The 25,588-nt window shown below is 53.1% G+C and overlaps 1 protein-coding gene and 1 long non-coding RNA gene across 3 annotated transcripts; one reads left to right on the top strand and one right to left on the bottom strand.

The window, feature by feature from the left end:
• Window positions 1-254: 254 nt before the first annotated feature.
• Window positions 255-2,876, bottom strand: LOC113621335 (uncharacterized). Its single transcript, XR_003433128.1, has 3 exons — window positions 2,766-2,876; window positions 1,827-1,968; window positions 255-344 (listed from the first exon to the last, which is right to left on the bottom strand). It is a non-coding gene; the product is annotated as an uncharacterized LOC113621335 (long non-coding RNA).
• Window positions 2,877-8,534: 5,658 nt separating this feature from the next.
• CENPM (centromere protein M) lies at window positions 8,535-21,809 on the top strand. 2 transcript variants are annotated; one of them, XM_027107835.1, is made up of 6 exons: window positions 8,535-8,662; window positions 9,177-9,256; window positions 12,098-12,190; window positions 14,969-15,048; window positions 16,220-16,311; window positions 21,016-21,809. In XM_027107835.1, the coding sequence occupies exons 1-6, from the start codon at window positions 8,606-8,608 to the stop codon at window positions 21,154-21,156; spliced, it is 543 nt and encodes a 180-aa protein (XP_026963636.1). In that variant the 5' UTR covers window positions 8,535-8,605; the 3' UTR covers window positions 21,157-21,809. The 2 variants fall into 2 exon arrangements, with proteins under 2 accessions (XP_026963636.1, XP_026963638.1); XM_027107837.1 differs by lacking the exon at window positions 16,220-16,311.
• Window positions 21,810-25,588: the final 3,779 nt, after the last annotated feature.

Genomic DNA, 25,588 nt, shown 5'->3' with positions numbered 1-25,588 from the left:
TCGGGGCCCCCGAAGGCCAGGTTGTCGCGAACCATCATTGTCTTGCGGAGGTCACGGTCCACCAGGGGACGCTGCATGCGCCACTTGTGCGCCTCCTGCAAACCGGGCTCGAAGTAGTAGATGCAGGCGCCGAAGCCCACCAGAATGAGGACAGAGATGAACAGGTAAACAGGCACGAACCAGTCCAGGAAGTGCGGCATCGCGGAGGCCTTGGCTGCTGAGACGCGGTCGGTGAGAACCAGCAGAGAGGCTGCTTATCACACCCACCCTCCCAGAGGGGGACCCGCAGGCTTCACAGAGCCAGGAGGTCGGAGCTTCACCTTACGGCTGTGAAGACGGAGACCCTGGAGAGTGGAGAGCAGTGACTCAGCAGCCCCGGCCCCCTGACCAAGCACACAGCTGCCCCCACCCCAGGGGCCCACCCAGCTCCTACTCACCCTTCTACAAGGAAGCTTATAGCTGAGGGCTGGCCCTGGCTCAGTCCCTCAACAGTATGTGTGCCCTCAGGCAGGTTGCTTAACCTCTCTGGGCCTCAGCATTGTCCCCTGCAGAAGGGGACGCTACCAGAGCCTTGTGGGGATTCAGTGAGGTGACTGACCCCTCAGAGCACTCAGAAAAGGACAGCTGGGGCCATGCCTCCTCTGAGCTGTCCCTCCCGGCTCTGACTGCCACTTACTAGGCCCCTCACAGATGAGTGGGTCCCCAGCCACCCGTGCATCCTGGCTAGGTGTGGCTTAGTGAAGGCATGGTGAACAACTGCCCATCCCTAGGGGACCTGGTTGATATCAACAGGCTCTGCACAGGCTCCCGAATTCAGGCCCATGCCCCATTTTATAATTATAAGAGTATGGACACAGTGCCAGCCCCAAAAGACTTAGACATTGGTTTCCACATCCGTAAGATGGGAGTGAAAACAGTATCTAGGTCATAGGGCTGTTGTGACTGTTAAAAGAGTTAATTTACGTAAAATGCTCAGAACCAGTGCCTGGCACTTACCAAGTGCTACATAGTAGTTTGTTCTTAATTCTCTGGGCCTCAGTTTCCTTATCTGGAAAATGGGCATAGAAGTAGGACCCACTTCTTAGGGTCTCTGTGAATGTTTAACAAGCCAATGCCTAAGGAGCACTTAGCATCACGCTGCTTGGTGCAGAATCGGCACCCAGTGAATATCAGCTATTGTTATTTCCAGTGCACCAGAGGTGGGGAACACAGGAAAGTGGAAGCTAGCAGGTTTAAGGTGCTTCACAAGTTTTACATACACCCAGACTCTTTAGAATGGCCCAGAGATGCCCACATCTGCTCTCTGCCAACCTTGCCAGCCTCATCTCCCACACTACGTGCCATCACAGGGAACCACTTGTCAATCACCTATGTGCATCTGCATGTTATACAGTCTACATCTTTGCATATGCTTTCATTTTCCTTGGAATGTCCTTTGCATTCATGTTCATGTGGCAAACTCCTATACATACTTCAAAAGCCCCACCACAGGTTATCTCCTCCAGAAATGGAATAAATCAGGGCCCATTTAACCCACCCTCAGCCCTTCCTGAGGTGTGAAAAAGGGGTAAGGTGAGGAGCCCCACTTCTGCCTGTCAGGCAGGGAGACCACAGTCAGAATGCAGTCACAGACCTTACAGAAGGCCTATGGGGTAGGTGTTACTGTGCACATTTTACAGACAAAGAAACTGAGGCCCAGAGAAGTTCACTAACTTGCCCTGAGTTACCCAATTGAGAAGTGACAGAGCTGGATTCCAACTCCCCAGCGATGTCCTGAGGTTTGATGGGGAAAATACCTGAACGGAATGAAATGAGCAAAGGCCCACCTTGTCTTCTAGGGAGGGAAGAAAGGGGATGCATGGAATGACCTCCAGGGCAGGCTGAAGAGAAGCTCCAGCTTTTCAGACCTCTGTCTCCAAGCTCCAGCTCCTCTTGTCCCTCTACTGCCAGGTGGGTCTACGAGGTGGGCTGTGAGGCCAGGGGAGGGAGAGGTGCTGCTTCCCAGTCCTGTGTCCACCCAGAGCCCCTCCCCTGCCCTCCAGGGTCCCCACTGGCTGTTCTGAAACACAGTGTCTCAAGGTGCCCTATTCTCCTCATGGAGAAATAAAATGAAGAGTGTGCTAATGGCCCAAAGTCAGGGTTAGAGCAGTGTCCTCCTAACCATCTGTCCTTCCGTAGAGCCAAAGAGAGGGTTCAGAATTGCTTGGTGTGGCCTGGGTTTAGGGGGAGGTGGAGAAGGGGACCTACAAGCAGAAAGGCTGCTCCAAACTAGCCTGACTGAGGCCAAGTGATTCGTGCCCCCTCCCCTGGCCCCACCCAGGACCCCAGCCTCCTCTGAGCTTAAACATGAGAATGGGGAACTTGGGCAGGTCAGAAGCCATTTCAGCTGCAATGCTGTGGGCCTGTGAAGCAGTGTTCAGGGTCTCCCAACCTCTCCAGCCCTGTGAACAAAATCCCAGGCATTCTGGGGCCACTGAGGACCCCAGACCTTCTCCTGGCTTCTCAGAGGACTGGCTTAGCTGAAGCAAAACATTCACTGGCCTTCTGTGTGACCTTGGGCCCCTCCTCACCCTCTCTGAACTTCCAGGGTTCCCTGCACAGTGATGGGGTGGGGGCGGGGGCTATCAGATGATCTATAAGGAATTTTCTAGCCCCCATTCCAGCTAAAGTCCCAACCAGGACAGTGTGAGGGTTGCAGAGCCCCTCTCCCTGCCTCCCAAGCACCACTCAATCCTCCACCCCGACCCCCGTGCCCGCACACCCACCTCAAGCCCTGCAGATGCCTGTTCCGAGGGCTCCGGGCTGAGCGCACAGCCTCGGCCTAAGCAGCTCAGCGTCGGCCCGTGGACTCAGTCGCAGCTGCCGTCCCCAGAGATGCTGCCATCTGCAGCCGCCCCGGGTGCTGGAAGCAGAGAAAGGGCGAGGCCAACGCCCCCTACGGGAGACAGAGTTTCTCAGGCCCAGGGGGTCTGACTGGGCCAGGAGGGGGCAGTCCTGGGCTAGCTCCGGCAGCCTGTACCTCTCCCTGCCCGTTGGAGACCCTTCTCTCTGCCCCCCACCCTCAGAATAGCGGGAGGTGGGACCTGCCTTAGCCAATCAGCAGCCTGGCAGAGCAAGGGCTTTATCCTCTGTTGCCCTGGCAACCAGCCTTCTCTTCAGGATCCCTTGCACTGTGCACATGGTACAGAGATGACAGGCAGAGCAGGGTTGGATAAATTCGGGACAGGTGGGAGCCACCCAGCAGGCTGCTGGACCCCACGGCTACTAGACCTAGAGAGGAAGTGGCCCCTACCAAGATAACTAGGAGGATTTGGCCACTTGTCATTTGAGGGTAGGGAGAGATTGGGGTCCCTGGCACGTGGGCAGGACACAGAAGCAATGACCAGTAGAGCCAATGAGGGTCATGTGTTATAGAGGGAAGAACCAAGACTGAGATTCTGGACACATTGGTCCAAAGTAACATTTACCATATGCCAGACACTGCTTTCAGTGCTTTCCATATTTATGTTAACTCATTTCTTGGTCATCCAAGGTCACATGGCAAAAGTCTCAGTGGCAGGGTCGGAGCCCTAGCCTGGGCTGCAGGCCCGCTCGCAGGGGCTGCCCTCCTCGTTCTGCCTCACCAGCCCCGGAGACCCCCTGGCTGGGATACAGCCTGAGATGGTCGTGGCTCCCAGCCACGGAGCCCTCCCCGCCAGGCCAGGACTGGGCCCCACATCACTTCATCTGGTCCTCCAGCTGGTTAGTTGTTGAAGCCCACTTTGGGGTTGAGGCAGCTTCGGCTCAGAGACGTGAAGCTGCTTACCCTCTCCTTCTTCAAGGTCACTCAGCTTCTCAGTGACAAAGCCAGGGCGTGTGCGGGGGTGGGCTGGAGGTGAGGGTCTACCTCCCAAGCCTGGGTCCTCCCTCCTATGCTAGAGACAGAGTGTTTGCAAAGTTTCAGAGGCCCAGTGAGCATTCCATAAACAGCAGTGGTTGTCGTCTCAGGAGGAGAGAGCAGCCCCGGAGGCCCACGGGATGGGGAAGAGTCTTCGAGGAACCATCTCCCTGGAGAATCCGTTCCCAGAAACTGAGAACGGGCAGGTGGCAAAGGCTATGGGTCAAATGGCTTTGGGTCTCTGGGTCCCCCACCCTACAGACACCCTGCCATCTGTGGGACGATCTGGGAGTCCTGCAAGTGTCCTCTCCAGCATATGTGGGCCAAGGGGAGTGAGTTTGAGTTTCCAGAGAGATTTTTATTGAGATCTAAGGTACATACAGTAAAATACAAACCTTAAGTGATGAATGTTTACCTGTGTATACACCTTTGCAGTTGCCACCCAGACCATGTCTAGGATATTTTCATCATCCCAGGCAGTTCCCTCCCGTCTCTTGCCAGTCAGTACCGCCTTCCCAAAGGCACACACTGATATGATTTCTGTCACCATAGATTAGTTTTTCCTGTATTTGTATTGCACGTGAATGGAATCTTATGGTATATGCTCCTTTGTGTCTGACTTCTGTTGCTGAGCACAATGCTTTTCTCTGCACTGACGATGTTGCCTTACCAATGTACCACAGCTTATCTGTTCACCACTGAAGGACATTTGGGGCATTTCCAGTATTGAACTATGATGAGCAAAGCTGGCAAAGTGCCGTTGAACAGTTTGGAGTGGGAGGGCAGAGAGGAGGTGGGGGAGGATGAAAAGGGGCACAGAGAAACTTCTGGAGGTAATGGATACGTTCATTATAAATTGATTGTGGTGATGGCTTCCTGGGTGTATATTTATATCAAAACTTACCAAACTGTACACCTTAAATATGTGTGGCTTATTACGTGTCAATTACACCTTAATAAATCTGTTTTTAAAAGTGATAAACAGGGGACTTCCCTGGTGGCGCAGTGGTTAAGAATCTGCCTGTCTGGGCTTCCCTGGTGGCGCAGTGGTTGAGAGTCCGCCTGCCGATGCAGGGGACACGGGTTCGTGCCCCGGTCTGGGAAGATCCCACATGCCGCGGAGCGGCTGGGCCCGTGAGCCATGGCCGCTGGGCCTGCGCGTCAGGAGCATGTGCTCCGCAACGGGAGAGGCCACGGCAGTGAGAGGCCCGCGTACCGCAAAAAAAAAAAAAAGAATGCCTGTCAGTGCAGGGGACATGGGTTCGATCCCTGGTCCTGGAAGATCCCACATGCCGTGGAGCAACTAAGCCCGTGCGCCACAACTACTGAGCCTACGCTCTAGAGCCCTCGAACCACAACTACTGGGCCCGTGTGCCACAACTACTGAAGCCCGCGCACCTAGAGCCTGTGCTCTGCAACAAGAGAAGCCACCGCAATGAGAAGCCTGCGCACTGCAACGAAGAATAGCCCCCGCTCGCTGCAACTAGAGAAAGCCCTCATGCAGCAACGAAGACCCAACGCAGCCAAAAATAAATAAATACATTTATTGAAAAAAGTGATCAGCAGCCCTTAGATATTGTTTTAGCCACGTGATTCTTTATTCACAAAAAAGTTTATAGGAAGCTCAATATGTAACAGAGATGAAGCCAGAGCTGCTTCTGTTAACTGGTGGGGTGGGGTTTCTGGGCCCTACGTACTCAGCTTCTCCCCTGCCCCTCCCAGTGCCCCTGAGGCATCTCCCCAGGGCTTCGCAGAAGTCAGTTTGAAAAACACTGGCCCAGAGGGTCTCTGATGGCCCTGCAGGTTCTGGGTGTTGATGATACAAGAACCTCCAGGCCTGGGTCTGGGCTTCCTGCCAGTCTCTACACTTCATCACAGTATGGGTCTTACACACAACTATGTTCTATTGCACTACCTATGCGACAAGCACCCACTCACCTGACCCCTCAGCCAACAGTCACCTCCCCAGCAAAGTGTAATGGGGGCCCCCAGGGAGCCTTAATGCACCTTCATCTGGGCTCCAGCTGCTTCCCATGCTGGCTCTCACCCACTGTGCTGCCTTTGGCTGTTGTTATCTGTCCATCCACCACTGAAACCTCTGTGCCTGGGTCACAGTGTCCAGCACCAGGCCTGGCCCAAGGCAGGCACTCAGCACAGGTTGATTGAATGGACCTCAGCTCAGCCCCTCCTGGACCATGCTGAGCAGGGTCCAATGTCTTTCCTTGACTCTCTAAGGGCCTCAGTCACCTGGCCCTCGATCAGCTCTCTAGCTTCATCTCCTTCGCTCCTCATCCCACCTGCTTCAGCCACTGGCCTCCTTGCTGCTCCTCAGAAGTGTCAGGAATGCTCCCCCCTTGGGGTCTTATCACTTGCTGCTCCTTCTGCCTGAATCCTCTTCTTCACTATATTTATTTAGCATTTTTCTTTTTTTCCATTTTATTATTTTTTTAACATCTTTATTGGAGTATAATTGCTTTACAATGGTGTGTTAGTGTCTGCTGTATAACAAAGTGAATCAGCTGTATGTATACATATATCCCCATAACCCCTCCCTCTTGCGTCTCCTCCCACCCTCCCTTCTTCACTATATTTAATTGGCTCCTCTCTCACCGCATGCAGACATCTGCCCAAACATCACCTTCTTAGCTAGGCCTCCCCTGACCTAAAGTACCTCCTCCTACCCATCACGTTCTATCCCCTAGCCCACCTTACTTTATTTTCCTAGTACTTACTACTACCTGACTGTCAGGGAGTCCCCTCCGTGCCCCGTGCCATGGGGAATCAAAGCACCATCTGTGCTGGGGCAGGGGCTCCCTGAAGCCACGTACTTCCTGCTCTTTCTAAGCAAGGTATAACTAGTTTGGTTCGCAGTGAGAAGGATTTAGGTTAGACAGGAATATGCCTCTTTTCTCCCACATGTCACAGTAATGAACACACTGTGAGATCACGGTCCTACTCCCCCATCACACTGAGTTGGTCAGTAACATCTGATTCATCTGTGTTCCCAGGGTGGGGCATTGGGTCTTCCCTAGGAAATGAATGAATGAATCACTGCTGAGAATAAACAAATGGATGTAAATCGATTCATTCATTCATCAAATATTTCTTGAGCAACTACTATGTACCAGACATTTTTTAAAGTGCTGGACATACAAACTGACAAAATTTTGCCCTCATGTATCTTATGCTCTAGTTGGAGAGACAGACAATGAGCAGATATTATATAAGTGTTGGGAGAAGCAATCTGCTGTGGGCTCTGAGTCCCTGCAGGTTCTTGCTGGGCATGCCAAGAAAGCAAGGCTCTGAAAGCTCTTTACCCAGGCCATTTCTAAGGGTTTGTTTTTGCAGCAAGCAACCTTGAGGGTTGGGAAAAGAACAGGAAAAACAAGCAACCGGAAAAAGGACAGGCATGCCTACCACTCACTGTTTTACAGTGTTTGAATTTCTAACCTCTGTGTTCCTCTCCTATAAGGCCATCCACGAGGTGTACAGGCAAACATGATGGGTGGGTCCTTTGCAGGGCTTGCGGGACGTGGGGAAAATGACACAAACAAAGGTAAAGCCACAGCTGCTGCTTTTACCTTGAGTAATAATGTCCTTTGTCCCTTACCCAGGAGTTTCATGTCTTCTGCAGCATCCATGAAAAGGTAACAGACTATTACTAAACAGTAATAAAGAGTAACAGTTTATTAGTTTGTAAAATCTCAGGTGCTGCCCAGTTCTAGTCAATATGGGAAGTGCTATTGAGAAAACTGAGCAGAAAAGGGGAGAGAGGGATTATGGGAGGGCTTGCTATTTTAGATAGGGTCGTTAAGAAAGCCCCCTCTGATGAGGTGACATTGCAGCAGAAACCTGAATAAAGTGAGGAAACAAGCCATGTGACTATTTGGGAGGAGAGCATTTCAGCCAGAGGGAACCACAGGGCCAGGGGTCCTAGAGCCGTTGTTAGAGGGAGAAGGGCAGAAGATCAGGCCAGAGAGACTGTCAGGGGCCAGAACCCACAGAGCCTCAAAGGCCCCGTAAGGCATTTGCAATGTACCTGAGCGAGAGGAGAACTATTGATGGGTTTTGACCAGAGAAGGGGCCTGCTCTGATTTCTCTTTTTAAAGGATGACTCCGATTGCTGTGTGGAGAATAGCCAGTAGCCCTGGAGACCAGGGTGGAAGCAGGGAGCCAGCGAGAAGACTCTTACAGTAGACCTGGTGAGAGAGGAGAGTGGCTTCTCCTGGTGGTGGGGTGGAGGTGGTGAGAAATGGTCGGCTTCTTGCATTTTAAGAATAGAACCCACAGGCTTGCTTACGGATTGATTGTGAGGTGCGGGGAAGAGGAGTCAAGAATGACCCAAGATTTTGTTCTTTGCAGCTGCAAGGACAGAGTCAACTGAGATGGAGAAGATGTGTGAGGGACAGGTTTGGAAGGAATCAAGAGCACCTTGAATGAGCACGAATGAATGAAAATGAATAACTGAATCACTAAATATCTTCTTTCTCCTAGTCGTGAAATAAAAGTCTTGTCCCGCAGGCAGCACCCTATGTGCCTAGAGCCAGCGGTGGAACCTCCCCTCGGAAAAGGCGGTAGTGGTTCCTTTAAGAAGGCCCTACCCCGCCCCCCACGAGGTCCCGCCCAAGCACTGTCACGTGACCCGCGATTACGCACAAGGGGTGGGCCACTGGGTGGTTTGAAAGCCCGGCGCGCACCGCACGAGCGGCGGTTCGGCCTGTCCCTGGGATGTCGGTGTTGCGGCCGCTGGACAAACTGCCTGGCCTCAACACGGCCACCATCTTGGTAGGCGTCAGCAGCCCAGATTCTCCCGCCCGCCTTTCCTCCCAGGCTGTGCCTCAGCCGCCAGGTCCCCTGCGCTCTCTGAGGTGCTGGCGTGGGCTATTCTGGCTGGGGTGTGGTGGGCCGGAGAGCCACACTCTGAACCAATCGGAGTAGCCGCCCTTCTGAGGCTGAGGGACGTCCCCACCAATAAGTGCGCAGTTTCTGATTGATGGGGCGGCTGGGCGGGGCGACCGCGCGCAGGGCCGGGTGCCGGGTGTCCAAAACTCGGTTTTCCCGCGTAGAGGGATCGGACCTCCGGGAGAGACGAGGCCTTTCCCGGAAGGGTCCGGGGAGGTAGTGAGTGCTTTCCGGACAGGACCGGAGAGGGTGCAAACCTCGGGCCCTCTGCCGGAGTCCTCTCGGTAAAAGGGTGCCTCGCGCGCTGGAGCCAGAATCTTGGGTTCGCGGCCGTCCGGGCCCTCCAGCGGGACTGCTGTGTCCAGGTATCAGTCGGTCGCCTTCTCTCTCTGGGCAGCTGGTGGGCACGGAGGATGCTCTTCTGCAGCAGCTGGCCGAAGCGATGCTCAAGGAGGATTGCACATCGGAGCTGAAGGTGTAAGTAGCCTTATGCTGGGGGTGTCCGATCGCTGGCCTGGGCTCAAGGAAGAGCGGGGTTGGCTGTAGGGGGACCACCAGAGAGGCGGTCACAGGTGGAGCCGGTTGACCAACCCCTCAGAGACTCCGTCCTAACGCGTGATCTGTCCCCGTCCAAAGGCATCCTCCATCACTGTCACACAGTTTTTCTATTTTCCTCTAGCACTTGTCAACTATAGGAAGTTTCCATGTTTCTTTACTTGTTTCCAGTCTGCCACCCCTAGGGACCAAGGTCAGCCCCTTGAGGGCAGGGACTTTGACTTTTGCTCATTGGTGAATCCCCAGTGCCTTGAGCAATACTTGGCACAGAGTACATGCTCAGATAACCGCCAAATTTGGAGAAAAAGTAACTAAAGTATATTTTGTTTTCCTTTTTCTAACTGAGAGGGAGTAGAAACAGCTGCTGGCAGGAGTCAAGTGACTGAATACATGTGGGTGTCATTCTCCCTGATAAAGATTATGTTCCCTTATTCTACCTAGTATGGGGCATTTCCAATTCCCACAGAGGAAATACCCTCTAGATTTGGATCATTCTCCTTCAACGTAATCTTTCCCTCAAAATAAAGATTGTTCATATGTCCATCTGTGCTCTACCTATGTTGCCAGGCTCTTTGGCTATAGAACACCAAGCACAGTAACCAATAATCTCAAACCCATAGCTCAGAAATTGGAAAGGATAAAAAAAAAATTAATTTGGGACTTCCCTGGTGGTCCAGTGGTTGGGACTTTGCGATTCCGCTGCAGGGGGCACGGGTTTGATCCCTGGTCCAGGAACTAAGATCCCGAATGCCATGGGGCAAGGCCCCCCCCAAAAAAAAAGTCAAAAAAATTAATTTAATTAGCATCAGAGTAAATGGAAAACGTGGATAAAATGGCCTACATTCAGCAAGATGGAAACCGTTGGCAAAAAAGAGTCACATGACATGCAAAAAATCTGATGAAGAACCCACTCTGGGGAAGGGGGAAGAAAGCTCCTTTTTGAGTGCTCTGTGCCATTGAGGAATTTAATAGGAACATGAATTTTTTAAAGAAGAGTTCAAAGACCAAATAATAACACAACAGAATGAGAGGAAAAGGGAGGTTGCAGAGCTAAGGACAAAAAAGGTGAAAAATAATACCATATGAGATCTATCTAATAAATACAAAGAAACAGCAAGGATCAGAGTAGATGTGGTTAAAGACTTAATTATTTACAAAGAAGAAAGATTTGAGAAAATTACAGCAAAAGTATTTGAAGTGTAGTAGAAGAAGACTTCCCTGGAATGAGTGAAGAGTTGAATTTGTCCATTAAAAAGGGTACAATTTTACTTCTGAAGTAAATAATTCTTCAGACTTTTAGGTAGGGGAAGCAAATCACCCATATGGTCATCTGTTCATTCTGTTGTCAAGTATTTTCGGCTCTCTGCGTTTGTAGTATTTGGCAGGAACGAGGTTTGACCTTTTGTGGTTATGTGGAGCCACGTGACTAGTTCTGGCCAATGAGTTGTGAGCAAAAATGATTGTCTCTTTATTGCTGAAGCATTTAGTTGCCAGTGAGAGACCTTCCTCAGTACCTTTTGTCTCTCTCATGCTCTAGAGTGGCAACTTCATTAGCTGAGGTCCGAAGTTATGGTTAGAGCAAAATATAAATGTATATAATAATACCATTAATAATAGCAATATAAATTACATTTGTAAGTTTTGTCCAAATGGTAAGGTAGATTATAAGAATGCTAATTTTCTCACTTTTCTTAATAAGAGAGAATCAATCCCATATAGGTAGAATGAAAACTGTTAAAAATGATACCAACTTACTCATTTATTCCATAATCTTTTTTTAATTGGGTTCTTTGAGGAAATAACTTCTTGTGATTAAAAAATAATTTATCCAAAGTTCATCTTTTTTTTCAGTTCTACTTTAGTTATTTTGCTTCCACTAAATTCAGATAAAATTAATACTATTATCCTATTTTTATTTATTTTTATTTTTTGGCCGCACCATGCCCCTTGCAGGTTCTTAGTTCCCCGACCAGGGATTGAACCTGGGCCACGGCAGTGAAAGCGCTACATCCTAACCACTGGACTGCCAGGGAACTCCCTCCTATTTTTCGATTACATCTACTGTATTCTGGTGTCTGAATGTGTATACATTGTGTACATGGAGAGATGTTTAGAAAAATGTTCTAATGTTAATAGTAGTTATTTCTAGGTAACTGAACTTTTAGGAGTATGTGTTTCTTTTTTAACTTTTGTGTTTTGTATACTTTTTGGTATTCTTAAATTATAAGCTGAGGGGTGGGGGGAGATAAGTAATAGTCATATGTGGAAATGGGCAGAAGTAGAGGATTCAAAAAAACCCTTCAGGTGGGTATTTGACAATCCGAGACTAAGTCCAGACAAGAATGATGAGGGTGACTTGCCCAAGGTCACATAGCTGATAATTGGCAGACCTGGGATTTGGGGCCACTTCTGTCTTACTCCAAAGAGCTTCAATCTTAACACCTGAACTTCACAGTCCAACACCCTCCCTGCCTTCTGAGCCTGGTCTCCCTCCCAGCACGCAGTGTAGATGTCTAGCCTCATGCCATCTTATATCCAAAACTCCCTCTTGCCAAGGCAGTTACTAAACTTTCTGGCAGGGAGAGTAGAGCAGGAGTCATCTGGATAGGACCAGCTCTGCCCTGCCCCTGTGCTCACCTGAAAAGCCTTGCTTCAGGTGAATAGGAGAGGAGCTCTTGACAGCTTCTTCCCTGTGACGGGCGGCATGTGAACAGTCATTGTGATGTGGGTACGTATTTAGTCCTGCAATTTCTTGTTTTTCAGCCACTTGGCAAAGTCCCTCCCTCTGCCCTCCAATGTGAATCGGCCCCGAATTGACTTGATTGTGTTCGTGGTCAACCTTCACAGCAAACACAGGTGAGAGCCAGAGGATGGGGGCTGCCGGGCTCAGGTAGACCTGGCGCGGGGATGTGCTGGGACAGTGGCCTCACTTGTGATGGGAAGGAGAGGAGACAGGGAGAGGCTGCCTGGGGTTAACTTAGACGGTGAGGAGGGGGGAGCCAGTGGCCAATGCAAGATGTTTAAAAGACACTGATAAATGCCAGCAGTGTCATCTGTCATTTGGCTCTCTAAGGCCTACTGTGTATCCCTGACAGCAGGCACAGACATGAATGAAACAGACCCTGTCCTCAAGGTCCATTAGGGGAGGAGGCTAGACTTTTGAACAGACAGTTACAGTACCTGCGATGGGTACTGTAAAAGGAAGGAAGCAGGGGGCTGTGAGAGCCCAAACAAGACCTCTGACTCTCAGGACGTAGGTCAGGCTAGACTTCCCGGTGGAGGTGACATTTAAGTAGACACCTGAGAGATGACGAGAAATTAGCCAGGGAAAGATGAAAGTGAGCAGAACGTTCCGGGTGGAGGGTTAATGTAAAGGGCAAGAGGAGTGTAGTGTGTTCGGAGGACTCTCGAGGCCTGTGCAGCATCAGAGCCAGTCTAGCGCGGGGCCGTGGCAGTGGCAGCATGGGGGGTGTTGATGCTGGTGGCCTGATCCGGTCTCCCTATGGTGCCGGCAACCCTGGGGACAGGACTGCAGCCAGCCTAGGGAGTACAGAAGAAAGGTCTGCCCTCTCCCTCCTGGGTGACAGCAGGCTAAGAGCAGGACACAGGGTCCAGCACAGAAACCAAGGCAGAGACCTGGGCCTGTGGTAGGGATCAAGGGAAGGATGTGGTGGAAACACCTGGGAATCCAGTGGCATAGAGACACCAGATACCTGTAGCATCAGGACCAAGTCCAGACCGCGCTACCTGACCGGTTGGAACCAGTCAGCGGTGACTTAGGCCCAGGTGGGGCTGAGATCTGCCGTGGTTGCCAGAAGGCCCTGGCTCAGCAGATCTGTTGCTCTTCGGGTGAGATCTCTCTGTTCACCAGAAGGGACACTGGCCCAAGTCTTTGGAGAGATCCTGCTTCACAGCCACACTTAGGGGCAGGGCCGCTGTTGCTGTTGGCCTCAGGCTGTGTTCATTCAGGCTGAAGCCTGACCTTTGAGATGGCTTTTTGGCCAGGAGACCACAGGTTCCTTCATCGCTCCCTGGACACGAGTGAATGAAAGCCTCAACCCAGAAGGTCAGGGTGCCGTTGCTTAGAGGAAAAGAGTGTTTTCATATGATTGATATGACTTAAAATCACTGTAATCTTAATGCAAAGCAATTCAGCAATACTTATCTACACTTGAAAAAGACACATACTGTGACCCAGCCATTCCACTTCTAGCATCTGTCCTACAGAAACGTTTGCTTGGATATGTAAGGACCTGTGGGAAAGAAAATTCATGCAGCATCTTTCGTAACGGTGAACAACAGGAGACCGTTTAAATGTCCATCACAGGGAAAGTAGTTTGTGGTACTGTGTGGTCATTCCAAAGAATGTAACAGAGTTGTTGAATCCAGTTAGACCCAACTGGATGCTGGTACCTATCACTGTCTGTATTTGCATATGAAAAATATTCCAGAAGAATTACGCCCCCAACTGTCAGCAACAGTATCTCTGGGGAGTTGAAACGGAAGGTGGTGCTGGAGACGGGGACTTCTAGTTTTTACTTATACACCCATATTTACTGTTTGATTATATTACGAACTTGAGTCACTTTGTAATTAAAAGTAGTTTGGGAAATTCCCTGGCGGTCCAGTGGTTAGGACTCCTCGCTCTCACTGCCGAGGGCCCACGTTCATCCCTGGTCGGGGAGCTAAGATCTCACAAGCCGTGTGGAGTAGCCAAAAACAGAACTACCCTCTGACCCAGCAATGCCACTACTGGGCATATACCCTGAGGAAACCATAACTCAAAAAGAGACATGTACCACAGTGTTCATTGCAGCACTGTCTACAATAGCCGGGTCATGGAAGCAACCTAAATGCCCATCGACAGATGAATGGATAAAGAAGATGTGGCACATATATGCAATGGAATATTATTCAGCATAAAAGGGGACGAAATTGGGTCATTTGTGGAGACGTGGATGAATCTAGAGACTGTCATACAGAGTGAAGTAAGTCAGAGAGAAACAAATATTGTATATTAACACATATATGTGGAATCTAGAAAAATGGTATAGATGAACCGGTTTGCAGGACAGAAATAGACACACAGATGTAGAGAACAGACGTATGGACACTAAGGGGGAAAAGTGCCGGGGTGGGAGGGGGGTGGTGGGAAGAATTGGGAGATTGGGATTGACATGTATACACTGATGTGTATAAAATGGATGATTAATAAGAACCTGCTGTATAAAAAAATAAATAAAATTAAATTTTTTTTAAAATGTAGGGTTTCCCTGGTGGTGCAGCGGTTGAGGGTCCGCCTGCTGATGCAGGGGACACAGGTTCGTGCCCCGGTCCGGGAAGATCCCGCATGCCGCGGAGCGGCTGGGCCCGTGAGCCATGGCCGCTGAGCCTGCGTGTCTGGAGCCTGTGCTCCGCAACGGGAGAGGCCACAACAGTGAGAGGCCCGCATACCGCAAAAAAAAAAAAAAAATGTAGTTTAAAGATATGAAAGGACAAAGTATTCCTCTAGGGCTGTTTCCTGTCACCCTCCTCTCGTTCTCTGGCCTCTCTGGCAGCAGAGGCGGGGCGGCTTCTGCTTTCTCTGTTGTGAGGTTTGTCCTCTGCTTTGTCCTCTCGCCCTGGCCACTGCAGCCTCCGGAATGTTGAGGAGTCCCTGCACCATGTGGACGCCACCTTCTTCCTGGGGAAGGTGAGCTTCCTCGCCACAGGCGGTAAGTGCATCCCTCCCCCGCCGTTCACCCCCTCCCTCGCCAACCCAGGGCAGGCTGCGGCTGGGCCTGTGGTGGACTCCTTGCAAAGGCAGCCTGGGTGATGGAAAACACATGCATTTTGGAATCTGATGTTGTCAGTCTTTATAAAGCAAATCTGAGCTGATCCGTCTGCCAAGTTAATTCCGCTGAGATAACGGCTTAGAGGTGCCTAGTGGCTCTCTGAGGCTTTCAGAGTAAAATCCAAACTCCTGTAAAGGCACAAAGTATTTTGCAGTTTGGCCCCTGCTTCCTGTCTTATCTCCTATTACTCTTCCCCTCTTTGGCTCAGCTTACAGTTCTCTGAAACTTGGTAATATTAACAGTGGAAATAATAATAGCTACCCTATATCGAGCACTCAAAATAGACCAGACACTGTCCTAAGTGGTTTGTTTCTATATTACTTAATCTTCACGACAGGTACTACTGTAGTAGGTACTATTTTCTCTGTTTTGCAGTAGAGGAAACTGTGGTCACGAGGTTAGGTAACTTGCCCAAGGCCCCGCAGCTGAGCAGTGGTAGAGCAGAGATTCACACGTAGAGAGTCATATTCCAGAGCCCATGCCTTTAATGATTGTACCATGTGGCTTCTCTCAAATACTTTTTCCTCTTCTTTATCTCGCTAACCCCTATTTTCTGCCTCCTGGGGGACCTGACCAGCCCTGCAGTCTGGGCCCTCAGGGTATCCATCCCACACATGCCTCTGTCAGAGACTCCTAACCCTTCCACCTACACTGACGGTGAGCCTGCCCGGCCAGCTGCACTGCGAGCTCCTTGCAGGAAGGGCCTGGCGCAGATCATTCTCAGTAAGCACTGGTGGATAAATGGACACCAGGTCACTTCTGTGTGTTCATTCATTGAATCTCGATAGTAACTCAGCAGGGTAGGGGTCGTTACTATCCTCATTTCACAGATGAGGAAATTCGTGTTTTTACTGAGGACTCTCTCCAAGCCCCTTCAGCCTATTTTCTGATTTGATGATCTTGACTGCCCTGAAGAGAAGGTAGAACAGGCTTGTCACCCCACTGACTAGTAAGAAACTGAGGCCCAGAGAGGGGAAATGAACTACTTGGCCCAGTGCTTCCTAGATTACAGTCATGAAGGTAGAGATTACAGGCCGTGGCTTCTTTGCAGCTGGGCGGGAGAGCCACTGCAGCATTCACCGGAACACCGTCATGCAGCTGGCCCACACCTACCGGAGCCCCCTGCTCTTCTGCGACCTGGAGGTGAGGACCCCAAGCACGCGGGTTGAGGGGTGGGGCAGTCAGCACACAGTGCCCGTGGCAGGGATGCTCCTTGGAGGCTCGCTGAGTACGCTGGTGAAGGGGGTCCTGATGTGGAGACAAGGTCCTCATTTGAATCCTGGCTCTTCTGCTCGCTGTCCTTGGGTGGGTCACCGTAAGCCTTGGATTCGCACATGTAAAGTGGGGTGATGCTCCGTGTACATCTTGAGCTCTGCTCATACACCAGGCGCCATCACCTCTTGCTTTTGCGTCGTTCTCTCTACTCGTAACTAAGTCTTGTGTGTGTACCTGTGGGTCCATGTTAATATCTCACTTCCCTGCTGGGGTTAAGTGCTGTGAGGCCAGGCATCTTGTCCGCCTCATTAACCAGGAGTGAAGGTGCCCAGTGTCCCCCTTACATCCCTGGATTGCAGACCTTGTCTGGTCCCAGCCTGGGGCAGGGGGTCTAGCAGGCAGCAGAAGGGGAGGCTGGGTAGGTGGGCAGGTGGTTGGATGGATACATGTGATGTTAGTTCTTCCCTGACTTGCTTCTGTGGGTGTTTCTCACGAGGTGAATGCTCATCGTGGCGTCAGCGCAGCAGATTTCTATTTTGCTGTTGAATTTTGCTCTTCAGCCTCTCTTTGTGCGGTACGGAACCTGATGACTTTTTGCTAAAGGGTCCTCAGCAGGAGTTGATGCTGCTGCCTCTGGGCTCCCAGGGCCTGGGCTGCCCCACCCGCACGCCAGGCCTGCTCAGTTGGTTTTGAGATTCGTTTTAAAGATTGGTGTTTCTGCTCTGTTCTGGGTCTTGCACCCGTTCCCAAAAGCAAAGTGATGTCGTAAGAGGGAACTGAGTCAGTATGTGGTCCCTCATCACCAAGGGTTCTTACTCTGGGGTCTGTGGACCCCTCTGGTCGGAAGGGAGAACAATTCAGGGGATTTGCAGACCTGGACGAGGAAAAAAAATTACTTCTTGTTTTCACTAACCTCTAAAAGAAATTTATCATTGTGAATGTAGGCAAGAGATGTCAGTAGTATTAGCAGAACCTGTGACTGTTAGCAGTAGAAGCGGCGGACGTTGCCACATCCCATGGGGATTGGGGCAGATCTCATTACTACTCCGACACTGCAGAAGTCATTAGACCTGCCCTAGATCTCATTCGGCGCATCGGTTAAGATGTACAAATTTGTGTTTCACATTTGATGACTATTTTAAGAACCCCGACTAGACCGATGCTCTGATCTCACAGGTAGGACCTGAGGCCCGGGGCACCGCTGAGGAGCCTGTCCCTGCAGGCTTTCCTCACAACAGGAGAGGCGAGACGTGCTCACAGTCACACAGCTAGGAAGTCAGCGAAGAGCCAGGTTGGCGTGCAGCTGCCCCTTTCCTGTCTTAGCGGGCTGACTGTGTGGCTTTGAACAAGTCGACCCACCCCAACACACGCACACACACGCACACGCACACAGCCTGCCTTCTCTTGGCTCTGAAGGGGAATCGCCATCTTTGCTCCACAGCAGAGGAGCGCGTGGTGCTGCAGTTCTGTGTGTGGCCATGAGGTGGCAGGCTGTAGCAGGTCCTGGGTTGTCCTCTAGCCTGAGAACTTCTCTCAAAAAAAGGTCTGGGGGAAAAAAAAAAAAAAAAAGGTCTGGGACCGACTTTCTATTTCCAGCCAGCAGCAGCCCTGCTGAGAACCTAGACCTGGCATTCTCTCACACAAAGCACCCAGTGTCTGGACGGTCAACACTCCTCGTACCGCTGTCGTCCCGTTCGGGGCACCCTCCTCCGCTTAATCGACTTGGAGCCTCACCACATTCTGAGGCCTTTGCGTGGCAGGAATTATTAGCCCCGTTTTACATATGAGGAAACACCCAGGGAGGTGTGGGATTCGCCCAGTGAAATTATTTCCCAGCTCCGCTGATCGGGCCCTGTGCTGGTCCCTGAGAACACAAATGCCTCAGATATTGGCCCTGCCTCTCAGAGTCAAGCAAAATAGAACGACATGTAACATACGCAGCAGGAGAAGGATTTGCAGAGCTTTGGAAGCCTGGCAGTGGAATTCAGCCATTCCTTCCTGTAGGTGACGGGGCGTCATGATAGGGTCAGAAGTGGGATTTGCGGGCCACGTCTCTGAAGTATGATGTGTGGATGGGAGGAGGCCTGGCCACAGGCAGGAGGCCTCGGGACGAGGCTGCTGCGGGAAGTGGACTGTGGAGTCCAAGTGAGAGCAGCAGCAGTTTGGAGGGACAGTTCAGAGGCAGAGGCCACAGAGCTCAGAGGACTTATTCAGCAAGTATTTCCGGACTTCCCTGGTGGCGCAGTGGTTAAGACTCTGCCTGCCAATGCAGGGGACACAGGTTCGAGCCCTGGTCCGGGAGGATCCCACATGCCACAGAGCAACTAAGCCCATGTGCCACAACTACTGAGCCTGCGCTCTAGAGCCTGCGAGCCACAACTACTGAAGCCCGCGTGCCACAACTACTGAAGCCCACGAGCCACAACTACTGAAGCCCACGTGCCTAGAGCCCATGCTTTGCAACAAGAGAAGCCACCGCAATGAGAAGCCCACGCACCGCAACGAAGAGTAGCCCCCGCTCGCCACAACTAGAGAAAGCCCACGCGCAGCAACGAAGACCCAATGCAGGCAAAATAAATACACTAATTAAAAAATAAATAAAACAAGTATTTCATACATAACCTACAGTGCGCCGAGCATTGTTCTAGGCACTAGGGAAGCAGCATAGAGCCAGAACAGTTTTAAAACTCCCAGTTCTGTTCTAGTGGAGGAAACAAAGTGAGGAAGTAGAACCTATGGCGTGTTAGAGAATGGATGTGACCTGTCAGGTGGTGGTAAAGTGGCAAGATTTACATAGGGGTTGAAGGGGCTCACTAAAAAAAATGACCTGTAAGTAAAGACTTGAAGGAAGGCACCGTGGAGTCTCCTGGTGGAAAGGCCCACTAGGTTGGAGAAACAGCAAGTGCAAAGGCCCTGAGTTTGGAACTTGCCTGCTGTGTTCAAGGTCCACAGGGAGGCATGGGTGGCTGGAGCAGAGCTGTGAGAGACGAGTCAGAGTGACCGTGGGGCTTTATGGGTCGTAGGACAGGTGGTGGCTTTCACTCTGAGTTAGACTGGAGCAATGGAAAGTGTGGGGCTGGGCGGGGGGAACACAGCCTGACTCGGGTTTTAAGTGGGTCCCTGCAACTGTTGGGAGGAGAGTGGACTGAAGGGAGACAGGGGCAGAAAGAAGGAGATGGGCCTGGGGACTGTGTCTGGAAGAGTTAAGAGTGGCCTGGGCTCAGTGGTGTCTGGGGAAGAGGGAGACGAGATGGTCTGTGATGCTGGGTGTTTCCAGGGCGGGGCCGACAGATGTGCTGATGGCCTGGATGTGAGACAGGAGAGGAAGAAGAGTCAAGGTCGACTCTGGAGTTTTCAGCCTGAGCAACTGGAAGGATGGGGTTGCCTGTGGCTGAGATGGGGGGCGACTGCAGTTTGGGGGGACTCCCAGGAACTCCGTCTTAGACACACTAAGACTGAGGAGTCTGTTAGATGTCTACACAGAAACCAAGCAGGCAGCGGCACGTGTGTGTCTTAACATTCAGAGGAAAGGTCTGGAGATGCAGTTTGGGAATCCTCAGCAATTAGATGGTTTGAAGGTCACAGAGCTGGATGAGATCACCTGGGGACCGAGTGTGGGGGAAAGAGATGCAAAGGCCAAGCCCTGGGACCCCCAGCAGTTAGATGTCACACAGAGGAGGGAGCGGCCTGTGGGGTGAGAGGAGAAGCCACGGAGGGTGGGGTCCTGGGAGCCAGGTGGAAAAGACTTGTCAAGGGGAGGAAGCAGCTGCGTCAGATTCTGCTGAGAGGAGACTCAGTGCGGATGAGGCCATGGGATGAGGACTGACGTCGCCTCTGGATTTAAAACCCAGGATGTCGTGGGTGGCAAATGGTGGAGGACGTGGGGATGCCTGATCACTAGCTTGGGTGACTGGGTGGATGGTGGCGCCCTTTCCCCAGTTAGAGAGGGAACAGGGGAAGGGGGAGATGCTTCTGAGGCCACCTGTTGGTCAGGGGAGAACATCTGAGCATTAGTGTTTATTCCTCAACATTTCTAATGAGCACCTCATCTGCCCGCGCCATCTGATGCCAGGCCCTAGGACAGTCTTGTCACCCCTGCCTAATCCCACGGCTCCTCTGGGCCCGCCAGCCCTTCAGAGGCCCTGATATAGGAACCGTCTGTTGACAGTGCCTCCCTGTCCTCAGAAAGGGCCACTCTCTACCCACCCCTCCTTTCTACCCCTGTGAGCGTCTTTCTCAGACAGATCCCAGGTTGGGAAGCCTTTGGGGCCTACTGTACCCCAGCGTTGGTTGGGACTAGCCCTGGTTCAGATGCCAGCTCTGCAGGCACTAACTGTGTGCCTCTGGACAGTTGGCCTAACCTCGCCAGCCCAGCTTGCGGGGCCTTCATTTCTTCTGGAGCAAGGGTCATCGTCTCTGGTATCCCTGGAGGGTGTTTGAAGGATTCGGTAAACTAAGGTGGTTGGAAACGGCTCGGCGAGGTGTGGTGCGGACAAGGGCGTGGCCATGCTGGGCAGCGGTGCCCTGAGCTGTCCCCACATCTCAGCACCCCGCTCCCCTGGGCAGCCCGCGGAGCTGCTCCACGTGAGAGGAGCAGGCCCCTCACTGCTGTTCTCTGCTCTACCTCTGCAGATAGAAGACTTTCGAGCCACCATGGCGCAGCGCCTGGTCCGCATGCTGCAGATCTGCGCCGGCCATGTGCCCAGCGTCTCGGCCCTGAACCTGCTGTCCCTGCTGCAGAGCTCTGAGAACCCCTCCCTGGAGGACCTGTGAGGGCCACCAGCCCCTGGGCTGCCCCTCCCCAGGGCTTGGTGCCCGGCTCAGTAAACAGTCACTGCTGCCGGGGCTTGACAGGCCGGGGTCAGCAGGCAGTTCCCTCAGGGCCCAAAGTCCTCGAGCTCCAGCAGCACTGTGCTGGGGGCAGGGGGTGGGGAGGGAGCCCAGCTGGTGGGACTGCAGCCCCCCTCCCCCTCCCACGCTCACTCCAGCAGAGCCCCAGGTCTTCGTCCATCTGACGTGTTCTCTCGACACTTAAGACTTCAACTGAACAAAGGGTCCGTGGCTAAAAAAAGTTTGAAAATCACTGGTCTCGTCCACCACTCTGATTTTGCAGATGAGCAAACTGACTCAGAACAATTAGGAGTCGGGTAGGGGGAGCTTGGACTCTGTGAGCCCAGTCTGACTCTGCATCCTGGCCTTGCCGTGCCTGGTTATAGGACCTGGTTGTTGCCTCTTGGGGCCTCAGTTTTCCCAGGTGTGAAATGGAGATTGTTCTACCTACCCTGTTGCGTTGTGAGGACTGTGTGATGTGGTGGAGGTGAAGTGCTTGAGGCTGTATGACTCTTGCGCTTGTCTGAGCGCCTGCTGTATTTCATGATAAACGTGTTGATGCTTACACAGTGCCAGGTGAGCACTCAGTGAACAGTTATTTGAACAATTATTTGAAATCACACAGAGCTAAGTTCAAAACCTGGTGCACATCCAGGAATTACACTGTGAAGTCTTAAGGTTGTGAGAATTCAGTGAGAGAATCTGAGGGCTGCTTTCTGGGTTGGCAGCAAGAGATTGTGCCATGACCATTGCTTTCCTTCTCCTTTGGGTCTCATTAGAATTTGTGGAAGTGCCGGGATTAGAATCCAGAAACCTTGGCAGCCAGATCTGGGCTCCGGCTGCTCCCCCGTGGCCGGCTGGGCATGCATGTGAGAGCTTGGGGGTGAAGAGGAGGCCTGGGGGGAGAGGCCTCAGGAGGAAAGCCAGGTCCTGGCTACCTTGGAGCGTGACAGCGCCCTCCCAACCCCGCCCCTCCTGCTTGTGCCCCGGCCTGTCCTCCATCCTCAGGCCTCAGGACCGACCGGCCCTGCTTGTTGCCTTGGACGGTGCCAGCACTGCAGGGCCTCTGCTTTGACGTCACCATGGCAGCCGCAGCTCATGCTCTCCACCGAAGGATGGGCCAACCTGAAACTCGGTGCAGGCGTCATAAGGGTAGGGCCCGCCTTTCTCCTCTCCTTGGGTTCCTTCCAGACCTGGCCCAGCACCCGACCCCTCGTGCGTGCTCGGTAAGGTTTGCAGATGCCTGGCTGTCTTCCAGGGAGCCCCCTCAGCCCACCGAGAACCTCAGCTGCCAGCTGTGGAGACTCGGTTCAGGTCCCAGACATCACCCACCCGACGTCGCAGAGCTTCACACTTCACAGAGCCCTTCTCACACAGTCGCTCCTGCCACCCTCCCCGCAGACCTGTGAGGTTGACAGTGTTTCCCCATTTCAGTTAATGAAACTGAGACTGTTGTCATCAGAGGCTTATCCACAGTCGCACAGCTAATCGGAGGCAGAGACAACCTCTGGCCCCAATTCTCTGCTTTTTCTCTCTGGTTGTTCTCTTAGGCACCTAATCGTTGAACAAAGGTTTGGGCATCTCTGCTGGGCAGGCCCTGAGCTGAGAACACAGAAATGGTGGACACACAGGCCTTGAGCCAGAGAAAGCAGCCATTTGGAAGGGCAGTCTCCTATTAGCACAGGGGGAGGCTTCACAGAGGGGAGGGCGGAGAGCAGGCCAGGGGCCCGGCCCACCGCAGGAGGAGGATGTTGCAAGCCTCAGGCTCCAGCAGGCCTGGGGCACAAGGATCGCCCAAGGACTCGCAGCATCTGGGAAGGGAAGCCAGCTTCTGTGCTGAGGTTGGGGTGGGTCTGGCTTGAAGGAAGAGGCTGGCAGTAAAGGTGGGCAGTGAATCCGCGGGGATGGGCTGGATCAGCAGAGGTCCAGGAGGCCAGCCTTCCAGAAGGACCCTCAGCTCCTAGAAAACCGGCATTGTCTTCAGCCCCTCAGGAGCCTGGGCCACAAAGGGCAGGGCTTTGCAGGGCTGCGGTAGGTGGAGGGGGCGGGGGGCCAGGGAGGAGGCCTTTGGGGGATGGAGCGTGGTGTCCAAGCAGGAGAGTGCAGCGGTGTGGGCACAGTCTGCCTGCCTCTTCTGGGCTAGTCATTTTGCCTGGAGACAGGTGGGGTCCTCCCCATACACCCGCCCCCACCCCCAGCCAGCATGAGGCACTCTCGCGCTCTCTGGTCCCTATGCCACGTTTTCTTCGCCACCTGGTACCATTTAATGAGAAATGGCGTGGCATCACGTTCTCCAGCCGAGGATCTGGGAGCCTTCCAAGTGCTGGGGGAGCGTGACGCTGTCACTGCTGTCAGCTCCAGCGAGCTTGGCGTGGGGCCCTGGAACCCAGAGGCCGCCTCTGCCTCACAGCAGAGCTGACCAACCCCTAAACGGCTGCCGGCCACCCTCAGGCCCACTGCCCCCAGCCGGGGAGTAGGGGCCAGCAACATTGTCCAGGAGACAGTTTGACTGAGGGAGGTGACGGAAGACCAGTCTTTACGCCCCCGTGGTGCCCAGAATTGGCGCTTGGTGCTGTGGAGGGAGACGGGAGAGGCTGCACTTGGCTTCTTACTGATCTCCCCATCTCAGGCAGGTCACTTATCCTTGATGTGCCTCAGTTTCCTCATCTGTAGAATGGGGTCAGGCTAATTGATGCCTTTCTTCCAGCCGGTTGTGAGGACTGAGAATCAGAAGCTGTTATCTTAAACATAAAACTCCAAGCAAATGGAAGACTTCTGGGGCTGGCCATGGTCACAGGGTGGTCATGTTTGAGGCAGTTATTGAGGGTTGGCATGGACCCCTGGGCAGCAGGTCCGAGTGGGTGGGCAGCCCAAGGCTCCCGGAAGGGATGCCCTTCTGCTGGGCCTGGGAGCTGCCCGGTCCAGGCTCTCTGAGAGCACAGAGGAGGGAGTGAGACGTTTGGGCCCCCACCTTGTGGATGAGGCATCCAGGCTGTCAGAGGAGCTGGGCTTGTTCAGGGTCACAGGTTCTTTTGTGTCCTCAGGCCACCTCGTTGTGGGCAGCCCTGGAGCCCAAGCCCAAGGAGCTCACATTCTCCGTAGGAGGCAGCCCAGACCCAAGCATTCAGGCCCGGGTCTGCCCAGGAGGCAGGGCCTCCCTGCAGGGAGGGGGCTCCGCAGCATGGCACCTGTGTCTCCACCCCTCAGCGAGCAGAGGCAGGGGCAGCCTGGCCACAGAGAGGAAGTGATGCAGTGGGAAAGGACCTGGCCTCTGAGTCCCATTGACTTGGGGTCTGTGGCCAACCTGCAGTGTGACCTGGGGTGGCTTACTTCCCATCCCTGAGCCCCACGGCCTGCTGAGGTTCTCCTGAGCTCAGAGAAACTGAAGTGCCTGACACCGCAGCTGCCGCATGCTCACCCTCCAGGCCCTCCACAGAAGGTGGCCCCGAGGGTTGGGTGGTTGGGTGCAGGGATGCGGTGGGCAAGGTGAGCGCAGGAGGTTCTTGAGGTCAAGGCCCCCTCACACCTGGTGCCAGGCCAGCACAAAGGGACCCTTTCCAGAAGGTGCCTGCTGACTGAAACACTGCCCCCACCCCAGCCTGCCATCCGTCAGTCTCCCCTGGGGCTATGCAGAGAACCATTGTGAAAGGACTTCTCACAGACACTTGGCGAGGCTGAGGGAGACAGTGTGGTGGGCTCTGCACATCCCAAATCTGTGAGTCCTGATTGAGTGTGACCCTATGGACGGGCGGGTCCCTGACCGGCTCTGGGAGGGAGAGGGGGTGGGCAATGCCCAGGGCCCCTGGTCTGGGCAGGAGGCAGCCTTCCCTGGGGGTTTCTGGGAGCTAGCATTTGGTGGAGGCTTGGTCTGACTGCATAACAGCCCTGCCAGGCCAGGCTCAGAGGGGTTGCCCAGCACTTGGTCCTCTTCTGTGCCGGACCTGACCCCACCCCCCCAGTGTCATCGACCCCCAGATGTTGTATCGTGGGAGCGGCGGTGGGAGAGCTCAGGGGCCGGGGGCTGCCTGGCTCATCCCTTTTCCTTCTGAGCTTGCTCTGTTCTTTGCAAAGTAAGAATCACAATTCCACCTCCCCCCACAGGATTGAGGCAAGGGATTCAGGTGACACGCAGGGCACAGGGCCAAGCAGGTGGTGAGCGTGCACGCTGCTGGTCCCTGGGCCTTGCCTGCTCCTCCCCAGACATCTTCCGGGGTCACTCGCACCTCTGTCCCCCTGTTCTGAGGTCTCACCGGGCCTTTCCCAAGTCTCTGGCCCTCCCTGCCACCCTTCAGTCCTGAAGTTTTCTCCCCAGCACTTCTCACCTCCTCATCCACTGTATGGTTTTACTGTTGGCGTTTTGTCTCTGTGGTTCCCT

Source organism: Aethalodelphis obliquidens, unplaced genomic scaffold (genome assembly GCF_003676395.1).
Source record: "Aethalodelphis obliquidens isolate GAN/ISIS:26980383/991018 unplaced genomic scaffold, ASM367639v1 scaffold8, whole genome shotgun sequence".
Classification (NCBI taxonomy): domain Eukaryota; kingdom Metazoa; phylum Chordata; class Mammalia; order Artiodactyla; family Delphinidae; genus Aethalodelphis; species Aethalodelphis obliquidens.
Note: the sequence above shows the minus strand (reverse complement) of the source record. Positions and strands in the feature narration are given on the sequence as shown.